Source organism: Pieris rapae, chromosome 20 (genome assembly GCF_905147795.1).
Source record: "Pieris rapae chromosome 20, ilPieRapa1.1, whole genome shotgun sequence".
Lineage (NCBI taxonomy): Eukaryota > Metazoa > Arthropoda > Insecta > Lepidoptera > Pieridae > Pieris > Pieris rapae.
In genome coordinates, this window is record NC_059528.1 from 7,166,746 (window position 1) to 7,194,214 (window position 27,469).

General features: G+C 33.0%; 1 protein-coding gene across 4 annotated transcripts; it reads right to left on the reverse strand.

Annotated features, from left to right (window-relative positions):
* Window positions 1–467: 467 nt before the first annotated feature.
* LOC111002036 (transmembrane protein 165) lies at window positions 468–27,436 on the reverse strand. Of its 4 annotated transcripts, none has more exons than XR_006750872.1 (5): window positions 16,366–16,858; window positions 8,775–9,143; window positions 3,903–4,173; window positions 1,695–3,281; window positions 468–1,432 (listed from the first exon to the last, which is right to left on the reverse strand). XR_006750872.1 is itself a non-coding variant. In XM_022272131.2 (5 exons), the coding sequence occupies exons 2-5, from the start codon at window positions 26,808–26,810 to the stop codon at window positions 3,211–3,213; spliced, it is 822 nt and encodes a 273-aa protein (XP_022127823.1). In that variant the 5' UTR covers window positions 26,811–26,818; window positions 27,282–27,436; the 3' UTR covers window positions 1,908–3,210. The 4 variants fall into 4 exon arrangements, 3 of the variants coding, with proteins under 3 accessions (XP_022127823.1, XP_022127822.1, XP_022127821.2); XM_022272131.2 differs by lacking the exons at window positions 468–1,432; window positions 16,366–16,858 and adding exons at window positions 26,700–26,818; window positions 27,282–27,436 and having other exon boundaries at window positions 1,908–3,281; XM_022272130.2 differs by lacking the exons at window positions 468–1,432; window positions 16,366–16,858 and adding exons at window positions 26,700–26,818; window positions 27,095–27,248 and having other exon boundaries at window positions 1,908–3,281.
* Window positions 27,437–27,469: the final 33 nt, after the last annotated feature.

The window sequence follows — 27,469 nt, forward strand, 5'->3', positions numbered from 1 at the left end:
GATTATAAGAACTAAGAATTAAATGTTATTGCATTGAAATTTTTAAATATCTTCACAGATAAATAGAATTTATGTAACCATACCAAAACACTATAAACTAGAGAAGGCAAGAACACTACGACTATGTAAACTTGGCTGAGCCGCGGTTTGTTAGCCAACATGGCCACCATACCGTTGAAACGAACGCACCGAGTGTCACCCAGTCGGTTTCTCAACTTAAGAACAATTTACAAAAAAAAAAGCTAGCATAAAAATTTATTTTATTTCAGCGATTCCTCTACTAGCACTAGCTCAGCTCTAAGTAGAATTCGGGGATTCCCTCTCATACTCACGGTGTTTTAATAAATGATCGATTATCATATAAAATGTATTCATTTTTAGTGTGGATGGGGATGCCACCCAAGTCAAACAAACAACGTTCGAACGTAACAAAACATTCAACCAGGATTTAAAATAAAAGAAACAAAATTAAAATATGTTTTAATAAAATCGTTAAATACATAAAAATAATACTTTTTACAACTTAACAAGCGACATGCTTAAATCTATAGAGCTTACTTTGCTTTGACTCAGCATTCCAGGCTTCCAAACCAATTATTTAATTTAGCTCAAACTGCATCTCTATTCTTCTCTCGTTTTGTTAAACTCTACATAATAATTAAAAAGCTCGATGAATCTATTCAAAATATATGATTTAGACTTAGCCCAAACTATGACAACCATATGTCAAAGTCAAATTTTTGACGTAAGTGAGTCAGACTTAGTCTTTCTGAATTCCTAAGAGCCAAGTCAACGTGTGCTTTATAGACTTAAGTTATTTATTTGTACTTACACTATTTTAACATCATCCTATACATATCACATTGCGGGAATTATACAGTTGATTTATATGTTTATTGCTACATTTGACAGTATACCCGAAATCAAAATCTCATTGATACTAGGCCGCCAAATATATAGATAGTCATCTGTGACTGACACTTGGGTGTATGTTATTTTCATTTAAATATAAGTAAGTTGATTTGAGGCGTTTACCGTGTCTAAATATAAAAAATTTGAATTTTTCGAACATAGCTGACATATCGAATTAGTTTCTATATATATATAAAAAAATCTCATATCTACGTGTTGTATGTGAACAAATACTATACCAAAACGATTTGAGCAATTTTTATTGGTTTTAATTGATCGTAATTACCGGCGGGCGCAAGTACAATTTCTATTTATTTCGACTAATAATAATAAAATGCTGTCATATTTTACATTATTTACATTTTATCTATTAAAACACTATATTAATAATATGCGCAAACTCATAGGTCTAAGAGACAATTAGACTGTCACAGTCGTATGACATTGACATTAAGGGCTACCATAGACTCTTAATCTATGTAGTACTCAGTACAGATAATGTTCTCCAAACCGACTAGACCTAGTATTGTCTTTTATTAACATAACTTTTACACATTTAAAGAAAAACACTTTTTAACGAATTATAGTTATGTATTATTGTATTTAAACTTATAATGATTTGTACATAATTTTAAATTTAAACCGACGTTTCGCGTGCGTGGTCACGGTGACTGAAGACAAAGGTGTTAAATGTCAAAAAGTATTACAGCTGCAGAAAAGTTTAAATACAATAATACATAACTATAATCCGTTAAAAAGTGTTTTTCTTTAAACGACTAGACCTATTCAAATGCTATTTTCGCTTCGATGAAAAAGGTGAATCTTCTATTGATTTTTATGGAACATCCAGTTTCAATTATAATAACCATTTTTTACATAACAGGACAGGCATATTACCTATAGACAATCATATTACCAGACGGCTCGCAAGAAGGGACTTTTTAAGAATTGGTACCTTCTTTTCTTGAAGGACCCAAAGTGGAATTGGTTCGGAAATACTTCAGGGGGCAGCTGGGTCCATATACACCGTTATTAGTAACCACACTAAGAGGAATCCTACAGATGAGTACAAATCAAAATTCAAATACACTGATTGAACAACACGTAGTCCAAGAGTAGAACTCTCGACGATGGAGTATCATTTGAGCAAGCAAGACAAGACTATCGGGTTGAAGAACAAAGTAATTTAGATTGCCTTTGCGCATATTTTATAATTGGCTCGTCTTTAATCCTTCAATCTTCGAAGTCATTAGATAAGGCGAGCCAAAGTCATCTTAACCAGACGCAAACAGATATACAAACAATACAAATTGTATAGATGTGACGAAATGCGAAAACTGAAAAGTCAGCAGAAACTAGATTTAAGTGAGCTCTATACTTCGGCCTTCGTAACACTAAGTCTGACTCCTGCACGTTAAAATCTACTGGGTTTTGACATACAGGAGTCATAGACGCCGAGTCTACACTTAACCACAGATCCGTGACAGGTTTTAATTTTAAAATTTTACGTTGTTTATATATATCTGTCCGCCATTTCGTGAATTACATCCCTAATCTACAGGCAATAACGTAGCAGGAACCCTAGACGAAGTCAACTAAGATAGACATTATGAACTCGTATTGTCTCTTCATTACAGTATAAACAATTAGAGAGAAAGAGACAGGTAAGTTACGTTAGAACAGTGCAACAACCATCACATAAGTAATTTAAAAATAAATGCGTATTACCATGTTTTGCAATGTATGTGGGTAGTTTTCAAGTACTTGTAAACTACCGTCATTTTTTGTAACAACGGGTGTGGCTAAGGTTCAAAGTAAAACCTTATAATATATTAAACTTTCTTCGTCAAATTGTAACGTTAAAACTAAAGTTCTTATGTCTCTTTTCATCACAGCGTACATACCATTTAAGACAAAGAGACAAAACCCTGAATAATTTAATGCTGAATTATTCAGGATTCATTTAAACATTAGATATGAGGTAGCTGAAGTTTACTATTTCCTTTTTTATTATGACAACACTGTTACGTCACAAACGCCAGTAATCATTAGTGTATTGTCTATATTATTTGCGTAAAAAAGAAATGACGTAACAAATTTTACTTTTGTTGGCAAAAAAAATCCACAGAGATAAATAAGAGAGAGAGAGTTAAAAAAGTACAGAATGTCTATCTTATTTTTCAACAAAATAAAAATGAAATGAGTGAATGCAAACACGCACGCACAAGTCTACCCTAGGATCGTCGTTTTAGACGTCTAATAACATTTGAGAGCACCATGTATATTGATTAAAAGTCTTTACTCGCCGGGGCCCATCACTAGTGCACTCACAGCGAAGAACAGGAAGACTAGACCACCGATTATTGTCACTGAAAAAAAAAGTTACATCATTAAGAAAAGAACTTTGCAATATTATCTACTACATATTTCTGTTTTCAAAATGAATTTACACTGAAAAAACAGTGCAATTATAATAATTTCTCTTTTTTTATAATAAACAGTAAATCACAAAAGAGTTCGAATACAAATGTTTAAAAATGTCACTGGCTGGCAAAGTTTAATCTGTGTACAAAGGAATTTAAAAAAAGTTTATATAATCATTATATGATCTTCTTTAAAATTCTTTGTTGGCACAATTACTATTATTTTTAATTACAAATTTTTTCAACTTAAACTTTGCCAAAATATGCAAATATATATGCATTGTTTAATTAAGAGACACATTATGTTGGTAATGCTGTAAAATGACAGACGAAACAATGGCGCTCTTCGTTTGAGTATGTTTAGTTGACATTGCAAAAAACGCGCCATTATTTCGTTTTAGTAGTCACTGGAAAATTTAACCAACCCTGACAAAAGAAAACAAAAATTTCAAAGTCACTATGAACCATAGAGCTTAAAATTGTTTTGTTTGAATGAAATTATTAATAACCGTTCGTGTGAAAAATGTCGTAAGATGTCATTATAGAAGAGCGCAAAAACCAACTCACCAGTCCTAACGGAAATCTTCTGCGCCACCATTCTTCCACCAATCACAGCCAATCCCGTACAAAGGGCGTGACCCAGTGACCCTCCCACCACGACTCCAAACACATCTTCTCTCGTGGCCAACACCACTGTTGCCAGCTGCGATCTATCTCCCCATTCCGCTAAAAATGTCAAAGTTGCCGCTTGCAATAATACTTTATAGACGGCACTACGTCTCTTTCGTCTCTCTGCTAGACCTTGCTCCAACATCTCAGCTGTTTCTTCTTTGTCTTCCTAGAAAGGAAATTTTCTTTTAATATCATTAAATTAGTAACAAAAAACACATTTAAAGCCCCAACAACTTACTACAAAAAATAATTAAATAGATTAAAAGTATAAATGGTTTCAAAGTATATATATATACAATTTCGTATTTAGCAAATGTTTTAGACATACATAACTTAATTTCAAATGAAGCATTTTAGAAGGTTTTTTATTTGTATGAAAATTGTCAAACCACGGTTTATTGAATTTTGAAATTAAAAACTTTATTAATGTAGTATCTTCTATAGAGTATAGAAGGAACAATAATCCTTTATGCACGCAAAACAATAACTCTTGTTTGTGCACTATGGTATATTGTGTAAGCGTTTCCCTGTATAATATGTATTTGTGTAAGACTACTTCTGAATAAATAAAATAACGTAGTCTATAATCTTGCATGAACAACAGAGTAACCTTATTTCTTGTAGTAAGAAGTTTTGAAAAATAATTTTCATAAATAATATATATTGTATGTAATTTAAACAAATGAAATTCGAAGTATACAATATTTATATAAAAAATACTTTTAAGACTACGAAATACTCTCTATAATAGGTATTCCAAGTATGACTAACGAAACTACAAATAATAGGGACCACACTTTAATAGTGACTTTTTTTAGATCGCATTGATATATTATTAACGCTAGAATTATGAACTACCACAAAATTTCAAATCGAAATTACCAAGTGACTATAATGTAATGTAATATATTATATTCTATGTAAAATTCTATCTTTTAAAACAATTTTGTGCCACCATAATATTTTAGCGAATAAATATTGTTTATTGTTCTTTCGTTAGTCCGACCCAGACGCTAAGCGCAAACGAATGAATAAATTGTAATGCGAAAAAAAAACATAGAAATTAATGTTATAAGTGCGAAGTTTGTTACGATAATAATATCCTGAACGTATCGAACGGAATCGCGGCAACTGAATTTGATTATACTAACTTATATACATATATAAGATTTTCAGTACGTATACATAATATAAATATTGTACATATACTGCCAATTTCTGAACTAAACATTCTTATAAATAAATCGCGATCGCAATATTTAATAAATTAAAGTACCTTGAGTACAAAATGTAAAATAAAAACTATTAATATTCAAATGAGTTTAAAAATAATTGACTATCAAAATGTGAATTTACTAACACAGGTCATTCACCCACGGAGTCATGAACTTTAACATGACCCATCAGCTGTTGTCTAAAGATATGACCATGTTCTCTTATTTAGACGCAGCCAACTAGCTTAATTAGCCGTTCAATTAAGAGCCTGGCCTTTTAACCAAAAAGCGCCGTTTACCTAGCGGCCTGAAAGATATATAGTCGTAGCATTTGTAACATTTAAGGCTGGCTTAGGACATTCGTATAATAGAGTGACCATGTGACAGAAATAAAAAAGATAAAACATCTCACATAAAAACAAATTAAATTGCTTGAGTCAGTAACAGATAAATTCACATCATTACTACAGTACACTGTCGTCGATTATACTAATTGTTCTTCATTAAACTTTGGAAAACACCACCATTTACCAACGCTATATTGACAGTTTGACGAGTTTCGATACTAGCCGCTAGGTGGCAGGAAGTGTAACTAAATTTAAATTAACAGTCAAGAATCTAGGCGAGTAATGAAACGTCATCGATCCAAGTTATTTGCCTAGCTGTTTCAACTGAGCAATAATATGTTTCAGGCCACTTTTTAAAATGCGCTGTTTCTAAATTTAAAAGGCTATACCGCCAATTAAACAGCTTATTAAGCTAGTTGGCTGTGACATTTACAATTCTTTCAAAAAAGCCGGGTGCTGTATGAGCATTGATGATGAAGATGTAACTGCTTGTCAGGTATATGACTTATATTTTGAGGACGTAAAGAAATATTATTTTGAGATATATTAATTAAATATAGTGCATTAATGAAAGTTTACCGACGTAAGATAGGCTCTAAAATTGGCAGCAAATATAAATCGAGTACATGGTGCTACAACATATACATATATATCAAATGCTGAATTCCTTTAACTAAAATACTAAGGCAATGATGGTGATGCTAAATAAAACCTAGAAAAAGCTAAATAAAAAAAAACTAATGTGTCATTCGTACTGCCAGGCAATATGATATAGGTTCACCCTCATTTCGGGCCGATTCGAAGGCCCGGCTTGGGGATCTTCAGGGTAGACTTGGGACTGCAGCTCGGATTTCTGACCCGTTACATTCGCTTCGGGGGTGTTTGATCCCGTATGACTTTCACCTTCAGGCGATATATATTCTGTTTTTGCTTTTTGTGGTGATTTCAACCCTATTCCACTATCTCTTTCGGGAGAGATCGATTCTATTCTGTCCTTTTTGGAGAGTCTCTGCCTCGGATTACTTTGGGATGATTCCTGATCATCATGACCTGGTGTTTGCTCTTGCGGCGATTTGCCATTGGGAATTCGATACGTTACATCAGATTTTGTAACTTCTGGGCTGAAGCGAACCTGGCGTTCAGACGATTTAGGACTGTCAGATAAGATAAGTGATTTGGGTCTAGATGTTTTTCGCGCCTCAGGTGTTCTAGGGTTCAAAGAGGCCTGTGAATCAACCCGACTTAATTGTGGGCTTTGGGGTCTTCCCGATGAGTCTTCAGTCTTCGACGGACTTGGGGAACCCTGCGTACACCATGCTTATAATACATAGTATTTTTAATATCACAAGGAATTCAACATTTGTTATCTAAAGAAATTGTAGCAGACAGAAAGTAAGAACTGTATAATTTCAATTTTTGTTTACGCCCAAACATTGATGTAGTCATTCTCACCTAATTACTTTTTTGCAAGATAACGATACTATTTGCTAAAAGTATAGAAACTTCCTGAAACTACTGTAAGACTATTGTACATAATACGAAAATCGAGGATTGGCTGGGTGAAATAATTTTCTTGACATGTAAAAAAAATCATACTTTATAAACGCCACTCGAATGATAAGAAATACCCATAAGTTTTACTTTCTACTTCATTGTGATTGTTATCCGCTGAAAATGTATGTTCTAGCGACGTAGTTTTGAACAGTAACTTAGTGCTTTGACCAAACCATTGTCTAAGATTCTTCAACTAAGATGTGCGTCTTTGTGTGAGAGGACTATGTCCAGCAGTGGACACGAACTTAAATAAACGAACATCCACGCAAAAATGTTTCAAGAATTTCTACATTTAAAAAGTTGCACTAGAAATAGATTATTGCAAAACCTCTTCAAAGGTCTTTGGTGAAATATTTGCATTATTTTCACGCAAATCAAACCAAGGCCAAAATCTTTAATTAGGAAAATATATGTGCGTGCTCCCATTTCACCATGCCTCCTGCTGTTAGAGGACAAATCTTTGTTTTTAATTTATTTTATTATTCTTGATTACTCAAGATGTCATATGGAACATGGTGTAATGGTTGCAGCTCCTTACTAACATTGTGTAAATGAAAAAACTTGGCGATTAAAAAGAGTGGCGGAGAGTTTATCGCCAGTTCTTCTCTTCCGTTCTACGCCCTTGATTTGAGAACTGGCAGTAAATGTAAATTTACAATTAATTTAATTTTTTTTGACGTTCATAAGTGTACTTGTTAACCTACATGAATAAATAATAATAAACATTTCAGTGAAATAATTTTCAATATGAAACACTGAAAACATAGCCCTACAGGTAAGTGTAAACGATCAATTGTTTTTAAAGTTAATAATGTTTTAATCGTTACGTCAGAAATATCCAGATAACAATCAAACTTTACAATATATCAGGATAAAGACAATTCTGTCAATATGATAAGATACACCAAGAGCGATCTTATAGTGTGTCAATGTCAAATGTCAATTTCACAAATAGATACAGTAGAAATCCTATCAATCATTGCGACATCTACCGCTTTTTATTATGATATTACCATAGACAAAAATTAATAGAATTCAAAGAGCAGTAGTTGTTTATATATTAACCATGACTTTTACTCGGTCATAATCACCAACCTCGATTTCGTACTATATATTAAACCAGTATTATATGACTGAAAAAAATTTCATTAAACAAGAACAATGATAATGATAATACTGTCTTCTCGTTTTGATGATGTATGACATTTCCCAATTAGGACCTCTAGTCGCAAATTATAAAAATTCATTATACCACGGTCGACTTGTGCTTTTAGCGGCCAAAGTGATATTAAAAGGGCTGTTAGGTATTCAGTCTCAAAATATATATTCGCGACATATACAAACTATGATTACTGTATGTTAAATTCGCTTTGGTCAAAGAAAAATAATCCTATCCAATATATAAGGTAGTTCTGCAAATTGTACAACCGAGATTCATAGCATGACAGTTATATTTATCACAGCTAATTTATCTATACTCTAGACTCGTAGTAATAAGCCGCCAGCAACCAGTCGCAAGGAAAACAGAATTTTGACTTTAATTCTTGGTTTTACTATGGATCGACTAGGGGCCCTTTCAACAGTTAAAACTGTTTTGAAACGTTCACAAACAATTACGACAACACAGTATTAAATAAAAGTCGTCTACATACTAGCTTCAAACACACCTGTTCCTCTCTCCTCTTCAATTCGGTCTGCACCTCATCTAACTCTTCTTGACCCTCGTTCGGGTCCATCTTCCATCCATCTCTTAGCATCTTCAGACCAAATATGGCGAACAGTGCCGCACTTATATAATGCGTATACACTCGTGGTACAACTGTGGCTACCCAGCCAAAGGCTGCTGAGAGAACAGTCATAAATATAAGCGCCGATATGGCACCACAGAAGACAATTATTCTAGAATGTTTCATGGCCATAATTGCAGCTATGAAGAATGTCTTGTCCGCTAATTCTGACACAATAACCACGGACAGTGATGCTAGGAAACCTTGCCAGAAGCCGCCTTTGACTGCTGAATTCTGAAAATAACAGATATTAAATCAATTACTATGTTTTTAAAAGTTCTGGATTTTCACCCATATATATTCTATATAGAATCCGTTTCCGTATTCCCGCTTTCGTAGGTTTGGTAGTTACGGCTATCTTTCAAACCGAGGAATTGTGTGTAATTATTTTTCTTGCGGGTTAGTTAGCTTTAAATATTTATTTCATTAAATTCTAAACATTTTTTATGCAACAAATTCTTGCTACAAGTGCGCATGTGCAATAGTTGCTTATTTAACTCGTTCGGTTGTGTACGATTGTTACGCATTGACTCGAACATCTACCCGAAGTGACCATCTTCGAGTCGGAGTAGGGAATAGTATATAAACAGAGTTCCTATTTTAAACACTATCAGTAGAATACGACTGATAGCTGTTATAATTTTTATATTATAAGTATATGCTGAACTTATAAAATCAAAATTATTATAAGAGTGGTTCCTGGAAGCAAATTGGCCAAAGAGCCAAACATGCATAAATATAGTGTTTTAAACAAAACATTGTTATTTCGTGTTAAGATCTAAAACAACAGATTAAAATATTTCTTTGTTACTTTCAAAACAAAGACGACACAATTTCACTAAAGTATTTATATTAAGTTTATTTAGTTTCACGCTTATCAGAGGAAAATGAGGTCATTCTCACTGCCTGTAACTCACTTATTCATTCAAGGTGAATAATCTATTTTAATGTTTTGTTTCATTGTAACAGGTACAATAAAGAGTATGATTTTTGAAATTTATTTATTTTTGAAAGTTATTTTGAATCTTAAATAATCTCTGGGAAGTCGAGATAAAGCGGATTATTTTTATAGCATTTATTATATCGTTAAAAGATTACATTAACTAAAACTCGGTTTTAGAAATAGCATTGTTGGGTGCCTTTCTCAAACCTGTAGGTACGCTAAATAGCTAACATAATTCGCTGTTTTGCTGATGATTTTTTTTCTCTATTTTAAGTACCAACATTCTTTGTAATTTTATTTTATTTTGTAATTATCTTATCTTGTTTATGTTTTTAATTGTATTTTTTTTAATTTCTATTTTTAGCAAAACTTATGACAATATATGTATCGTACATATTAGATAGAAGATTTTATAAAATTATCAGTAGCTTTCGTAATATATATGATGTTGTTGACTTAATAAATAAATTAATTAATTAACTGATGCCAGAGAGTAAGCATGCCTTTTACAGATATCTATCGCAGACCTACCTACTTTCCCTACAGCGGATTAATAACTCAATCCGTAAATAACAATTCATATACGTACACTTGTGAAATGTGAACGTCAACAGAAAAGATATTAAAGGTATTTCATTTCTAAATTTACATTTACTACCAGTTCGCAAGTGAAGGACATAGAGCGGGCAAGAAGAACTGGCAAGAAACTCCTTGCCACTCTTTTTAATCGCCAAGCTTAAAAGCCAGCATAGATACAAATTGTTTGTAAGGCAGAGCAGCCTTTAATATTTGAACTGAAGAATATTTCCATTTATATACATATATCACGACTATATAATTGCGATGCTCACGTAAACTTTTTTGTAAATAGATTATATCCCATTTACGTCACGTCTGGCTTGGATCGCGTCAAGGTCAGGAATGTTTGAAAAAAGAACACGCGTCACCATAGATTCAAGAGCGTTTGTTGCCATCACAGATAATCCAATAGCAAATTGTTTTTAGGAGTGACTTTAATATGGCTTATCCTTACTTAAGATATATTTGGTTTTATTAAGCATCATGAGCACAGAGACACCCTCACAACCTTAGTTTCACACCATCACACAATACAGTCGAATGAGGCATTACTTAGTTTAATGAATTTTTTTGATTGTTTGTGTGATTTTGATTTTCGATTGTCAGACATACCCAATATGCACATAAAATTTCATAAGAATTGGTCAAGCCGTTTCGGAGGAGTTTAACTACAAACACCTCGACACAAGAATTTTAAATATAAGATATATATTTTTGTGAAGTTATACATTTATTGCACTTTGTCCATCATATGTTTTTTTAGTTTTTTTTTTCCTTAATAGTGTTGCTTGGAAGAGATCACTTGTTAGCGAAAATTCCGCCCGTTGCAATACTGATAATTTTTATGTTATCTGTTTTTCTTTAAACGTAACGATACATACATAAATAAATAAAATAAAATATGCTCTTTGTATGCTACATGAATAAAGTATTTAATTATTAGAACTAAGCAACTTTGTTTAAAACCAATTGTTACCTCACCTAAGCCATCATAATCATACCTGATTCTGGTGTTTATAAATCAATTAAGAGTAATTATACCGTATTGTCTATATTTCAGGTGAAGGCTAGTATATATTTATTTAACTGTATAATTTTTTTTAAATATTTAAACTCCTATTTCATGGGTTTCCATTGCTTATGCGTGGGGCAGTTATAATCAGCATCTGCAATGGTATTTTGTAAGTTTGCGATTGCGACCCCGATTTCAATGCATTTTTCAACCGCAATAAACTCAAAGCGAATCAGTGCTACGGATATCAAGAGAATCTCGTAATTGCTTACGAAATTTAAAGTTACAGAATTACCTGTGCTGTTTGATTTACAGCAGCAGATTAATCCAAGAACCGAAGTATTTCAGAAAAAATACGAAGGGTCCGCAAGAAAAGAGCGTAAAAATTCTTTAAAGACCGGCAACGCACTCGCGATTCCTCTGGCATTGAGTGTCCGTGGGCGTCGGTATCGCTAAACATCAGTGAGTCACCTGCGCGTTTCATTGAGAGACATTAAAAAGTGATTGAGAATAACAACAATCTTTACAAAATAAGATCTACCAAATCTTTACATAATCGCCGTTAAACATCAACCTATATTGAGGTCATATGCAAGCTTCATTTCCATAAAGCCAGATAAAAAGTTCTGACGTCATAAAACTATTAATATTTCTAAAATTTATTTTTGGATTATTTCCAACCTTGAAATCCCAAAGAAAATAAATCGTAGTTACGTACAACGTACGCATATTTGCACATTTATGTATTGAAACCGTGATGGCTGAAAATCTTCCACAGTTCGATTCACAAGACAATTCATTGGCGCATCAACTTTCGGATAGACACCTGGTGAGGGGTCTTCCCTGGGAGGTACGACCTTCAACTCTTTAAAAGGCCATACTCCTTCAAAGATCTGCAATGCTGGGTGCATTGTTGTTGGTGCTAAAATGGGTGACCACGAGATGCGATGCTATTTTGCCTTCATCTACACTAATGTTTTAAAGAGGAAAACTTTGTTTGTTTGTAATGAATAGGCTCATAAACTACTGGACCGATTTTAAAAATTCTTTCACCATTCGAAAGCTACATTATCCACGAGTAATATAGGCTATATTTAATTTTAAACAAAAATAGGGTTCCGTAAGATATTAGGGTTTTTCGGACACAAGGTGTAAAAAATCAACCAAAAAATAAAAAAGGGGGTAGCATAGCAAAATGTTCCATGTTGGCATGTACGAAAAAGGTAGGCTAGGCATTAAGGAGAAACGAAGTTCGCGGAAGCAGCTAGTATTCTATAAAAGGACCTAAGTCAACTAAGTTGAAGCCTTGCAGAAAAGAAATTTTCAATTCTTAAAAACCCGACAACTGAGTGACTACTTGCACACTTAACAACAAGCTAGCCGCGTTTGTGATCGGTTATGTCTAGGACTCTTACTCAATAATGTCCAATATACTAGTAAAAAAACATATCAATATCTACAAAATTTTTGAAGTCATAGTTCTTTTGGCGTGTTATGGACAAATGATGAGAGATAATTTTACGACGCGACACCGTCACAAAAGCCGACGAAGTTAGCTATAGTAATTTTAGTTCTTTTGTGATATAAAAAAAACTTTATTTCGCTAGAAAGTGAATTATAAAACTTTCAATGTTTTGTAGGTATTGTTGTTTTTTCAGCAAACGTAGAATACAATTTTTTTAAATATTTTTATTTTGCTACGCCAAAGAAGTATATCTTCTAACGCATGTAAACACACAAGTTATGTTTTTAAAAATAAATGTCCATCGGTGCGAAGCCGGGACGGGCCGCTAGTATTAAATTAAATTAACCAATTTGGTATTTATTACATAGTTCTCACAACTTTTTACAGTAGAAGAACTGCATGGGAGACTTTGTTTTCAAGTTATGTTTTTGTTGGCATCTATGTCTTTAATTCTTTATCTTCGACATTTCTCAAACACGCAACACCGGTTTTGACATTACTTTCTGTGAGATCATGTCAGATTAACGAATTGTCTACATGCAACAGTTCACGTATAGATTATCTTATTCAATATACAAGATGATAACTGAAAATAATCCTTTCTCTGTTAGGATAAGATAAACTATCTGACAATTCAAACATAATTTTAAATATCATTAACGTATTATCTTTTTGCACAGTTTTAACTAAAGCACTCATCATCACAAAAGATCAATTCATCAAAGCAAAGCTTGTATATTTTAGTTAATAACAAATAACATATACAATAGCAACAAAAATTATATATAACTGATGTTTTACTAAAGATTTAAGAATTATTGAATAATTCAAGTTAGTTTTACGTTAGTATTGCATCGTAACCCCACCTATAATTGTGTGTTAGTTAGTTACAAGCTCAGGTTTTTAACTATTTGACACCCAGCTTAAAACAAAGAGTTTCATCGATGTGAACATCCATCCAAGTTCTAACAACCGTCATCAAACTTAACTCTATTTATTTATTTTTAATGAAAAGTCATTATTATCATTTTAGCAAAAATTACGGTATTAGCTAAATAAACAATGATAAAAAAAACATTACATTTTATTAGTCTTGTCTAACAATGTATTAAAAACTGAAGAGTCTGTCTGAATTTAGATAGATATTTTTTATTGTTGCACATTTTTTTTAATAATTTAACTTCCTAAAGTAAACTTGAATTCTTTAACTTTTGAGCATGTTAGTAAAATAAATAAAACACCTGGGGAATAACCTTAGCTCGAAACTTGGTGACGTGACCATCCTTGAACATTTAGTCGGGTACTCGAAACCATTGTAGATTATGCGCACGCGCATCATATGACAATCGACAACTATTGATTATCGATTCTAACAACAGAATCAGTAAAAATAAGAGAGCCCCACTTATTGTATAGCAACTTCAAAAACGCAAAGGAGTTATTTTTTAATACGATAGATAGACCAATTAGTCCAAATATAAAATTCTGACGGACAAATACATAAGTCTGTATAGCTATCCTTTGATTATACGTAGGTCTTCTGCCTCCTATACCAACTGTTTACAATATTTGTGTGACAAATAAAACTAAGAGCAAGAAATTGAATACTAAACCTAGATTCAAGTGCATTGCACTTACGACCTTGTTGCCATCATGCATAATTCAAGAGTATTACTAGCAACACCAGGTTACACTTCATTTTCCTCAACCTACTAGATTTTAACTTCCATGAAATCATCGTTAAATATTGTCACATTGTTTGTTCTAATTAAGTTTTGTTTAAATCTATATACCGAGATATACCACCCTATATACTTTTGAGTGTTTATAGCTACGAGCAGCCGAGCAAACGATATTTTGCTTTGAGATAGCAGGATTTTCCAATAACAATAACCCGAACCCAATAATTAATTCACAATCTCAGATTGAAAGCAATCTCAGATCAGACCGTGACAGTCGATCGATCACCTATTTATAGAATGCAATCTCTTCAATCTTTACAGTCATTTGAAAACTAAATAAACAAAATGAAACCGTACAAATATTATTAAAATATACATGTCTATGTTTAAAACATATCCAATAGGTTTTTAATTACATATTTTAAAAACTGGTGTAAGTTAAAATCTTTAGATAGGATATTGGCACAGTTGGATGGTCATTTTCATACAAAGGTCTATATCCACATACACCGATCCTACCTACCATGGATAGCGTGTATCGACAGATAGTTATTACAATCCGTCGACTGGTTATTGGCACACTTTTATCGGTATTTGTTTTATTTTTTGTATTTCATAAGAATGTAGTTCTGTCCCTTGAAGAGATGAGATGTCCCTATCTTAAGATTGTAATGTTAATGTAAAGAGCGAAGAGATTGCTATCTATCCGAAGGTTTGTTTATTGGGATGCAGATAGGAGATTATCCACTATCACGGTCTGATTTCAGATTGAAAATAATCTAAGATTGTGGATTAATTATTGGGTTCGGGCGTTAGGACATGTCCTGTATATCGACGATAAGCACCGAGCTTCAGATCCTCATTTCTCGCAATAAGATTTTTTTGCTTCCTAATGGGGTTTCGGCAAATTCTGGCTTTAACAGCATTAACATCCTTTGTAGTTCTAAGAGCACGCGGCCGCCCCGATGTTTTTTGATCTTCGACAGACGAAGTGTTCTTGTATGTATCTTTTGTGTGTGTGTATCTTTCGATAGAACGATATACGAACATACCTTTCTTTATCTTTAGTTCTGTATCCTTATCTTTAGTCTGGTGTCTGGAATATGACCAACGGCTCCTACGCTAAGCGATCACTTCAATCCTATTTTATTTAACACCCCATTTAATTTTGTAATTTGATAATAACTGATACGAAACAGTATGAAATGGCGCAAAATCAAAAGAAGTTTTTAATATAATATACGTGTTCCAAATTCAAAATAATTAAAAGGTTAAAAAAAATGCTTTCCCATTTGTAACAGAACTTATGGCCAGACTAGTTATAATACTTTAGCCGCAAACTGTAGGCAATTGTCGTCGTAACAATATCAAGTATTTATTATGAGTAACAATAGATGTTTATCTTAAACACCTTGGGAATCTTTTAGAGGGTCATAAATTAATACAATAGCAATGTGATTATGTACTTTTTAGAGAAGAGACTTTATGTATGACAAATCTCATTCTGAAGGCACTAGGTACGAATCTCGTCTGTCAGAAACGTATTGGATTTTAACATAGGTAAGTGAGCGTCAAAACAAAGAACAGTATTTAAAAAAAAGGTATCCTTATTGTTTAGCAACCGTTTTAGGGCAGATTGTCCTCTGTCACTAGTTTTGACAATTATTTCTGGAGCTAATAAAATTTTAAAGGGTGGAGTATCCTCAGAATGGAAGTTAAAACTCGGGATATTTAATAATTCTTAAATTAAGACGCCATAAAATAGAAACGCAAACCTTAACGACGAGATCCAACAACCATTCCCTTATACCGGTCTCCGGAGGCAGCGTACTAGGAACAAAATCAGTAGTCGACTCTATATCCGTAGACGCAAAATCCGACATCGACGAAAAATCCGAAGTCGTAAAAAAATCCGTCGACATCAAATCCGGTAGGACAGTTGTCGAAAACATCTCACTAGTCACCGTTACAATATCCGTGAAATTCATCGTTCCAAATTCAATTTCAAATTTCGCGCCAATATTTAGATAGAGAACGCGCCAATTTCACTGACCACAGACTATCGAATACGCAAACGCACAATGACACTAAAAACACATCTCATGATAAATTTATCTTGATAACATCAGATAAGTGGAATATAGTTTATCATTTTATTGCACGCGACCAAGCGCTGAACGATACGAGGGCAGACTAGATGTTTTGAAGGAATACCCGAACGGTTGTTCACACTTTGTCGTATTGAGGTTGATGATATCGTAAGCGGCAAAAACTATGCGTTATGTAATGAAGAAGAAGCCACAAAGAACAGAAAAGGCAAATTTAATAAATGTATCGAATAAAAATTATAAAATAGATAATTTTTTAATTACTACTCAATTATAAGTCGCAAACGTCAAGTTTATCTATTATTATGATAACATTATCTTGATACACATCTATATTTTAAAACTTGCATTAATGCGACCTTGAATTGGAATTGTTTTTTTTCGATTTTATACCAAAAAATATATAATCCAACTGTTAATATTAGTTGTACCAGATGTCCATGGAAAAATAATCATATCACGATAAAGAAGTTAGTTTTCCTAATCGGGATATGAAATCGAATTTTTCATAGTACATACAACAAAAAACGCGTATAGGTGCAAATCTATTGAAATCACATGAACACTAACGCATTAAGAATATCCATAGCGCTAACCTGCATCATGAGAACACACCATATACACACCCTCACGTACATACCCTGACTAACAACCCATCACACAACACAGCCGAATTATTTGACTTTTGTAAATGTTTTTTGTTTTTGTTTGACTGTACCGTTAGTATAATTGTTTTTTGTTGTAATTTATGTTAAATAAACATACATTCGATGTTTTCAAACTATATATAATATCGTCGATATAGATACGATACGACAAAATATCGTATCGACTCAGTGCTAACGGGCCATGTTATTAATAGTCACCAAGTACACTTGGCGGCAGTAGGAATTTTAATATTACATCTAGCTTGTTACGAAAGACCTAGGACGAGGCATATCAAGAAATTACTTCATATATACCTGAGCGTTAATGGTTAGTAAAAATATACATAATTATTCGCCGGCAAGCTTATTTTGCTTTGTCATACAAATGTATTTTAAAACTATATATTTAGTGACGCATCCAGAATCATATCGCTAAAGCGGTTTATACCGGTTTGAAAAGGAAAATTTATCGTTTTACTTTAAGCCTTTTGGGGGTGTCATTTATTTGCGTGTGCCTATTTCACCATGCCTCCTGCTGATAGAGGACAGTCGTTTTTATTTTTCCATTATTATTAATTACTTAAGATGTCATTTGGAACATGGTGTAACGTTTGCAGCTCCTTACAAACATAGTGTAACTAAAAAGCTTGGCGATTAAAAAGAGTGGTAGAGAGTTAATTGCCAGTTCTTCTCTTCAGTCCTTGATTTGAGCTGGCATTAAATGTAGAATTAGAAGCTTAATGCATTTAAAATGTATTTCTTTGACGCTCATAAGTGTACATCGTGTTACCTAAATGAATCAATGATTTGGATTTGATTTGAATAAGGCCTATCATAATCATAAAACCTAAATGTTCACCCTTTAGGCAATAACAGCATGCATAATAACTATTACTAAGAGAATTATTAGACTAAAATATGTGATTTAAAAACTGGGAAACATAAATGAGAACTTAGAAAAATATTGTCAAAGATACGAGTACAAGAGGTAAAAGGAGCTAATTTATTAGCTAACCCAATCCTTGGTATAACAGTATTAGTTTTACAGGTACGACATTAAGTCGTAGCTATTAGAGCTTTTAACCACGAATTAAATGGGGATCCAAAGGTTTGTAGGTTATTTTACGACGACCCTAATACAAAATTCCCACAATTTTAACCGACTCTAGGCTTCTGCCTATACACACACCAATAAATAACAACCAGTGGCGCTAAAAACTATTTTAGTTCTGGGCCCAATTTCTGTATCTGTTTCATGATCATTAGTCAAAATAGGCAAGTAATGAGACTCGACTTTTTGGGTCTGAGGTAACCCCGTTTCCACACTATATTACACAATTATTACAATACAAATAATTGACGAAATTTCTGTTCAGGTAGACCTACCTATTTGTTTTTACACTAAAAAAATTAAAACTATTAATTAAAATTTTACACTAAAATAAAAAAAATATTAATAAAACTAAGAAGTAAAAAATTAAATTTAAAAAATATTTTGTTAATTGCTCTTTTTTCCCATTCAATGTTAACCGACTTGAAAAACATGTATATCATCAAAAATTTCACGTGATAACAGATGTTTAGTATAATTAATAATAAATTAATTTCTCATTCTTATCAGTTAGCAGCAGTATGCGACAAATGGTGTCATCTTTGAATTAAATTAATATTTACATTTAAACTTTATCATCAAAATTAAAATAAATATGGAATACTTTCTATGTCTTTCTAACAGAATATTGATAACATCACAAAGGTTGCCGGGGAGAAGTGGATGGCGGAAGAACAGATCCGAAATCAAATTCAAAAATAATTTATTCATGTAGGTAACATAATGTACACTTATAAACGTCAAAAAAGAAATATACATTGAATGCTTCTATTTTTAAATTTACTGCCAGTTCTCAAATCAAGGTCGTAGAACGGAAGAGAAGAACTAGCAATAAACTCTCCGCCCCTCTTTTTAATCGCCCAGTTTTTTCTTTTACACGTTTGTAAGGAGCTGCAACCAATACACCATGTTCCATACGACATCTTAAGTAATAAAGAATAATAAAATAATGAAAAACAATTTGTCCTCTAGCAGAAGGCATGGTTACATTACATTCTCGTTACAATCATATCATAAAATCTGATAAAATCGTCAAGCTCATTGCAGATGGTTAAAAAAATACGAATTTAGCATCAGGCGGCCTTATTAGCCGCATACTCGCGTTACAGTTAAAAAGCGCTGTTTAGTTAAGAGACTAGGCTGCGACATACACATCAATCAGACGAAACTGTACACAATAATTTTAGTCCTGTATTTCCGTATTCGTGAACCTCTATTTTATTTAATGTATTCCCAAACGAGCATGTGTACCTACTACATGCGTAGAGATTAAAAATTTTCATAAAAAACAATCACGATACTGAAACTTGCTTATTTCACATATCTGGTAAATTCTACATTACAAAACAGTTATGTAAAATTTTTGTGTGGTTTTTTCTTTCGAATGTATGTTTATTTATATTTTTTTTACATTTAGGATTTAATAATTTCGTAATTTTAGATTTAATAGTTTAGTCTGTAATTATTTATGAACTTCTTGTACTCGCTCGTGTTTCTTGTTTCATTTCTCCATGTTTTTTTTAACACTTATAATAAATTTAATCTAAGTTTACATAACCACCTTACGGTAAAATTAAAAAAATATTAATAATATGTAAGAATTTACTCGCGTGTTAATTTGAGTCCTTGACCCAATTCTTTTAATAGCTATTATGTTTAGTAGTTAATGCGTGCCCTCATCATTTCCGTCTTCATCTCATTTATGTATATGTTTTTCGTACTGTGAATTTTTTTTAATCAATATTTTTTCATTGTTAAAAAAATATAAAGGTACAAAATTGAAGGAAGCTTTCATTCGGACGGCTTAATATTAAATATAATAACATAAACTTAATGTGATATAATGCGGGGAGACGTCTCTATAGGTCTGTCTAACTGACTGTAAAATGACGTCTCTATAACCTGACAGTCGCGCAGTGGAATAGAGAACAACATGGGGCCATCGTGAAAAGAACGACGTGAGTGACGTTGAAAAGACTATCGCCATCTAAGTGGCGGTGGCCAGGCCACTAAGCGCGCATGGACAAAATTTATGGACTCCTTGAAAAGTGACATCGGCAGGGCAAAATACCGCGCGGCCGCCCACAGAGTAGCTGGACTGACGCGTCAAGGATGTCAAGAAACTCCCAGTGTAGAGGCCAGTGCAGGGAGTACTAGATGAAGATGGAGGAGGCCTAGATCCAATAAAGAAGGTGATGTTGATGATGGTTTTAGTGTTTCATCAACTCCTTACATTAGTTAACATTGACAGACCATTTAGACTGGGAGTAAATGGAATAGAGTACATAACACATAATGCAGACTTTGCCGAAATATTTAAACTAGGCGTGTCCTTGTTTGCATTCATAATTATCACGGCGCTAAAATTTGTTTGAACAACAAATTATCATAGCGTAAAAACGTAATATAATATATAAAAGTTAGCACATAAATATTACATTATGTTACAAGACCGTTCAAAAAACCAGTCTCCTTATCTTGGCAACCAGACATACAGAAATATGTCTGTTTATATTTGGACATCATTTAAAATAAAATTTAAACAGTGGCGGTACCACATTTTTAGATCTGAGCCTTAGATTTCTGTATCTGTTTCATAATCATTTGTCAATCTGATAGGCAATTATGTTATCAGCCTCCTGTGCCTGTCACACACACATGGCATCGACGTTTTGAGTCTAAGGCAAGCCGGTTTCCTTACGATGTGAATGTTAATTGCGTATATAGAAAGTCCATTGGTGCACAGCCGGGGATCGAACTTACGACCTTAATGATGAGAGTCGTACAACTACAACTATATTGGTGATCATTTACTTTTCTTAATAGGCAAGTACGCATTTAGTATGGATAAATGCGCACATAGTCTAGTACAAAACCGGGGTTCAAACCCACAAACTCAAGAAGAGTCACGCTTAATCCACTAGGCCAACATCCTACAACTACTTTAACCAAGCATATATTAAACAAAACAACTCTTCGTTCCTCTCTGTCCAATTGTGTTTGGACTCTGAAGAATAGACAACAGAAGGAGATTTAGTTCCAGATTTAATTTTAATTAAATGTAGTAATTACTTTGAATTGATACTCGCCTACAATTTGGCAGTCAATAAGAAAATGGATATGTGGAAAAAATAATGAAAACTACACATTTCCATATTATGTTTTCATATCTACAAATACACCGTGAAAGGACACTGTAACAGAAATAAAAAGGTTTTTCCCCGCGCGGACCAGAACAATGTATATGTCGCTGCGGTTAATTCTAACACAATAGACGTTAAATACGTGACATAGACAATATGGAAGTTTTAGTCGTTGGTGTAGTATAAGCGGTGATCAACTTATGACTCACATCCTTAAGGTCGTAGATTCGATTTCGATTGATTCGCGAAGTTGCCTTAGACCGATAAGAGGACGGCGTGTGTCACAGGAAGCTGATCATCCACAAGATTGATTATGAAACAGATCAAGAAATGAAGCCCAGACCGACAAAGATTGTATCACCACTGGTTTGTTTTAAAAAAAGAAATAGAAAATCGTATTACTAGCTTTGTCCAACCATTTTACGGATCATTTATTTATTTTAAAAAACCTCTTTTAATCAATACAATTAAGCCTAGCCACAAATTTGTTTGCTAATAAGTGCCTGCGCTATTTCGATAGCTCCATTTACATATATCTCTATAGATCATCGATTCTCAACCATTTGTCGTGACCCACGAAAAAGACAAAAAGTTAGGTCTTGCGACCCCGTCAGTTTAAATTTATTACTGCGACCCCCTTTTAAAACAAACTCGACCCCCACAAGAATCGCGACACCGCTTAAGAAACGATGCTATAAATTCTTCCATACGTCAATGATTTGTTTGACTTAAAAACCCTTTAGAGTTCCTCTCAATTTTATCATAACTTTGAAAAGTACTGAAATCGTAGGAAAACTGACAAGTAATTGAACAGAGATTTTTTTTCAAAAAATCGAAATCTCTCTAATTGCTACGAATTTGTAAAACTCAGTAGAGCTATAGTAATATACAATTCAACGGAAATACCCCGAAACATCAGTCGTTTAATCATTTCCATGGCCAATGGGGAGTGAATCCCCTGGGGTGTGGCGCCATAGGGAGGCAGGCTGTGAGGAGACCTAATGGGTGATGATATCATAAATAAACAAGGGGTAATTTCTAAAATGTATACATTGAATACAAAATAGTTCAATGTATATCTCTAGCTTGACCTCAGATAATAGTTTTGTCGTAGATAAGTTTTATGTGCACAGAAAAATAAACACGTACACACACGTGAAATTTCATATTTGTTAACAAATAATTTTTACATATTAAATTGGCGTACTGGCCACTTTGACTTCAAATATCTCCTCTTTGGTTAGAAATTCCAAATTCAATTTTTAAACCCGTGCATTTGTTTATCAAAAACCATGATTGATCTCATTTTCCCGCGTTATTTTTCTCTATGTGCTCTACATTGACAGTTCAATATGTCATGGGGCAGAGAGCCAACTAACTTATTAATAATTTACGGTTTTTAATTTAATAAATTCTACAAAACACAATTTGTAGAATTGAACTGTTGCACAAGAAGAATAATTTTCGAGCATAAGACAGGTTGAGAAGATTTAAATCGATAGTGAAAATTTTCTTTCTAACAAAGTGGAAATATCGCTTCACCGTTGCAAGAGTTTCTAACAGCATTTCAAGTGTTCGTTATACATATTGGATTTCCAGCGAAACACTATACTATGTTTATTATTACAAAACGAAATAAATTAGCTTTAGTTCCCGCTTATCAATAAACGATCTTATGTCTGGTAACGTCAATGCCGAGGTTTACATTAATCATTGAGATATCAGCCTTTAATCACTAATCTAATCACTACCTTTTCACAAATTAAACTTAATATATATAAATAATATTTTACTATTATTAATAGGTACGCAAATATTGTTTTTCTCATTCCTTCTTTAATCTGAATTATAAATTCAACTATAAGTTTATTGTATCGTATTAGGTGCTAACCTGTATCTTAATTTTTTTTTAAACTCTCTCTCTATAGTAGCTTATCATTCAAAAAAATTAAACAGACAACTACAGGTAAAACTTGTTAAAGCCGCGTACAAATTATTTGTAAAAGTCTATACAGTATGAGGGTGTGCAATTATTTCATCAATTACCGTCTAAAATTCGCAATACTGGCGCGTTTGACAAATTCAAAAAGGCATTAAAGATGCATGTTAGAGTAAACATAGACTAAAATTGGGACGGCTAATGGCGACGTGTATCGCGCTCGTATAATATTAAGTTTCTCATGTAAAGTTCTTTAAACATAATCTTCCTAACAATAATAATAAATCAGAATTTTTTGGAAAGATTTCGCAGGACAGAAATTTTTAGCTAATGGCTATCACCGAAACTGAAGTCTATTTTGAAATACAAATCGCATCATATTAACCGCTATAAGATGATGGTGACATCATTAGTACAAGTATTATTTATGAGACATCATGCTATTTTAAAAAATATGAGTGACATAATATCATTTTATTTATATAAATCCATGCAATTCGTTAATCTGTGGCTTTGATCAATGATGTATTTTAACGAAACGAACACAAAATAAACCTAACATTTCGCATAGTTAGCCAAGCGGTGAATTGTGAAATTCAATTACGTTCGTGTATTCAAACCCTATTCAATTTATAATTTTTCTATACGCGCAATTAGCACTTGCACGGTGATACAGAGTGGCAATTTGCGTGTCTAAGAACTAGACGTTTAGTTCCATCAGTGTACACAGACGACTAGTAAACTATTTACAAAACACATTCATAAATCTAATGGTGGCGACTGAAATCGAATTTTACAAGTCGAATATTAAGGGCCTGTTTCACAATGTATGGATAAAGTGCCAAATAGCTATGCAACACATAAATTATTCGAAAGATAAAAGTTCCGAATAAGATACTTCGATTTTCATGACGTATAGCGCTATCTGACAGTCGTGAAACGCAAAAATACTATTTATCATACCAATAAGTAACAAATAGCTTATTTGGAACTTATCCGGACATTATGAAACAGGCCCTAAGTATATTTATTATTATAATAAAATTTAATGTCAGCCGAGCAGGTCGAAACGGGCGCCGAGCGCCACTCAGCTGTCGGTTTTTTGGCGAATCCCGTTGAATGTTACATTACAAGTCAGTCGCCACCACCACTACGTCCTCCATTTTGACTGCAACTGCGGATGGGATGGAGCACAGGCGAATAGCGAATATTAAGGTGTTCCGAGCATCGAGCGAAAGTTCGATTTCAGTTGCCACTTTAATTATCATTAAAAGTCGAGTCTTTACATATTATGTCAGTCATATAAAATAGCTTTAGCGCCACTAAAACACCTATTGGGTTTGGTTATTTGCGGGAGCCACAAAAATTTCACGTAGATGTTAAGTTGATACTAGTTACCACCGCGAACTTAATTTCATCTCTTTTGGAACCAACATGGAACATAGTGCTATACTACCAGAGACTGTTTGGTTTTACGGTATGGAAAACTTTTAAGGTTTTTCTGTGAATTTTCTATTCTCTAGAATTCTCTATATAAACGTCGAAGTCAAGTCACAAGTTTTTAATGAACAAATAAAAATAAGGTTTGATCGTGGAAGGATAAAGTTAAGAGTTGTATGTATTTTTGTATGCTTTATCATAAAAAAATAAAAAACAAGAAATATGACTCAAAAATAAAATATTAGGGGTATAACATTTTTTTTTTAATATAGAACAGGGGGCAAACGATCAGGAGGCTCATCTGATGTTAAGTGATACCGCCGCCCATGGACACTCTCAATGCCAGAGGGCTCGCGAGTGCGTTGCCGGCCTTTTAAGAATTGGTACGCTCTTTTCTTGAAGGACCCTAAGTCGAATTGGTTCGGAAATACTTAAGAAAAAAAGAAATTAAAAAATTTTTTTTTACGAAATACGGTCGAGCTGAGATTTTGGGGAACTTTACTATACGGTATGTGATAATGTTTTTCTTATGGTTAAGTAATTTGATTTTTATCAAAATTAATGATGGAGGACATATAAACTATCTTGAAATAAATTTAATTTAAGATAACAATTAATCTATCTGTAAAAATAATGTAATAATTAAAATAATGTTAACAAATCATGATTTTCAAAATCACAGTCATTTAGTTATCTTTGTTCAATAAGTAAATTAGTTTCGATTAGATAAAACATAATTGTTCCACTTTTTCCTTAGTAGTAATCAACAGAAATAAGTTTTTAAAAAAATACAATTATAATATATAGTACAGGGGGCAATGAGGCAGATGGCTCTATTGATTACTGGCCTAGCCTTGTAAGAATTGGTAAGCTCTTTTCTTGTAGGTCATATTGGTCTGGAAATATCTTGACAGGCATCTCCACATAGGGATAGTGCGGAGCCTAAAATGTCTTAAAACAGCTGAGTTTTCGGCACAATTGTGATATGGGTTGAATCTCATATTCTCAAGATCCAATCATGAAACTCAACTGGTGCTATTAATCCAAACAATTCTGGTAAATGTGATGAAGATACAGGAAGACCCCAAATCTCTATGCAACACAAGAGATCTGCTCAAAAAGAGACTGATAATTAACAATTTTAATAGGTTTTAAGTGGAAGGAGCTGGTATTGAGCTACAGCGTTGAGCTGAGAATAATAGTGTGGGACTGAATTTGCACTTTACAGTTACAAGTAGTGGCCCTATATGAAGTATTGTCTTGTATTGACACCAATGTTCTTAGAAGGCTAAGTTAGCATTTTTCTTCCAAAAAAAGTCAAATGTAAAACATGTTACCAGTAAAATTGTCACATCTAACAGGCGACAGCTGTAATTGAGGTGAATTAAAATCTAGTTTGAGAGGGAGCTATATTTTAAAACTAATCTCAGATTTTAGAAACTATCAGTGGAAATTAATAAATTAAGTTTACTAAAAGTCAATTAAATGTTAGCCAAAGTTAAATATTTTTTTCTGTCCAAATGCTTCAAATAGCAATAATATATCAGTTTGGTCACTGAATTATTATTCAATTGCTATATGCTTTTTATTAATCAGAAATATTGATTTCTTCCATCAGACTCAAATTATACATTCAAAAATTCTGACCTGGGACTGATATTAAGCACAAGCTGCTTAATCAGTTTTTATTAAATAACTGTTCTATATCTTTTTAAACTTACATGTGTAGGGGGCATTGATGACACTCCAGGTGCCTGATCCTCTCCAGCAGTTAACACCCATATTGTGGCAAATGCTATAACCGCTAAATAGACACTCCTCAGTTTAAGCATGATTAGTCCTGGAATTGAGGATAAATATGTGAAACTGGAGAAAATTAAAGTATATTCATAACTAAAGTTATTGTGGTGTATTTATAATACAGACAGTATGTTAATTAGCTTTCATCTACACTTAAAATTCATATACAACCCTAAGTATTAAATAATATTAAGACATGATAAAAATCCAACAACATTGTTTTATAAAATATATTCTTTGATTTCAATTCAAGCATGTTTTACTCTTCCTTTCACAGAGAAATATAGAGCAAATGAAATAGTTAGTATTTACTTACAAGAGTATAAGTTGTGATTGGTAAACAGGGTGTAGTAATCTGGATAAGTGTCCAGATTACCGCACCATATCTAATTTAATATCAAATTTATATCGCGGGGCAATCATAAGTTTCCTTGATTGTTTTTTAGATATATTGCTGTTGTCAGGTGAATGGAACATAAATTACTACGAATACCAAGACTAACCTTGAAAATATATTTTTTTTTTAACCAACAATTGCTATAAACACTTTCAGTACATTTCAGACTGTAATTAGCCCGAATAAAACATAAAAATAGCCAATTTCATATTTCAATGATAAAAATATTTCCAAAACCTTTCAAGTTTCGTTTCATTCAAAAAAATTGATGGAAGATATCTAGTGGCGACAAAG

What these genes read in the sequence shown, in the direction of transcription:
- LOC111002036 (XM_022272129.2), bottom strand. Translation starts at nt 16,578, where the DNA reads ATGAATTTCACGGATATTGTAACGGTGACTAGTGAGATGTTTTCGACA. An exon ending in TGTTGGATCTCGTCGTTAAG is followed by an intron (nt 9,144 to 16,365) that starts GTTTGCGTTTCT and finishes TGTTATTTTCAG; the next exon opens with AATTCAGCAGTCAAAGGCGG. An exon ending in TGAAGAGGAGAGAGGAACAG is followed by an intron (nt 4,174 to 8,789) that starts GTGTGTTTGAAG and finishes TTTCCTTTCTAG; the next exon opens with GAAGACAAAGAAGAAACAGC.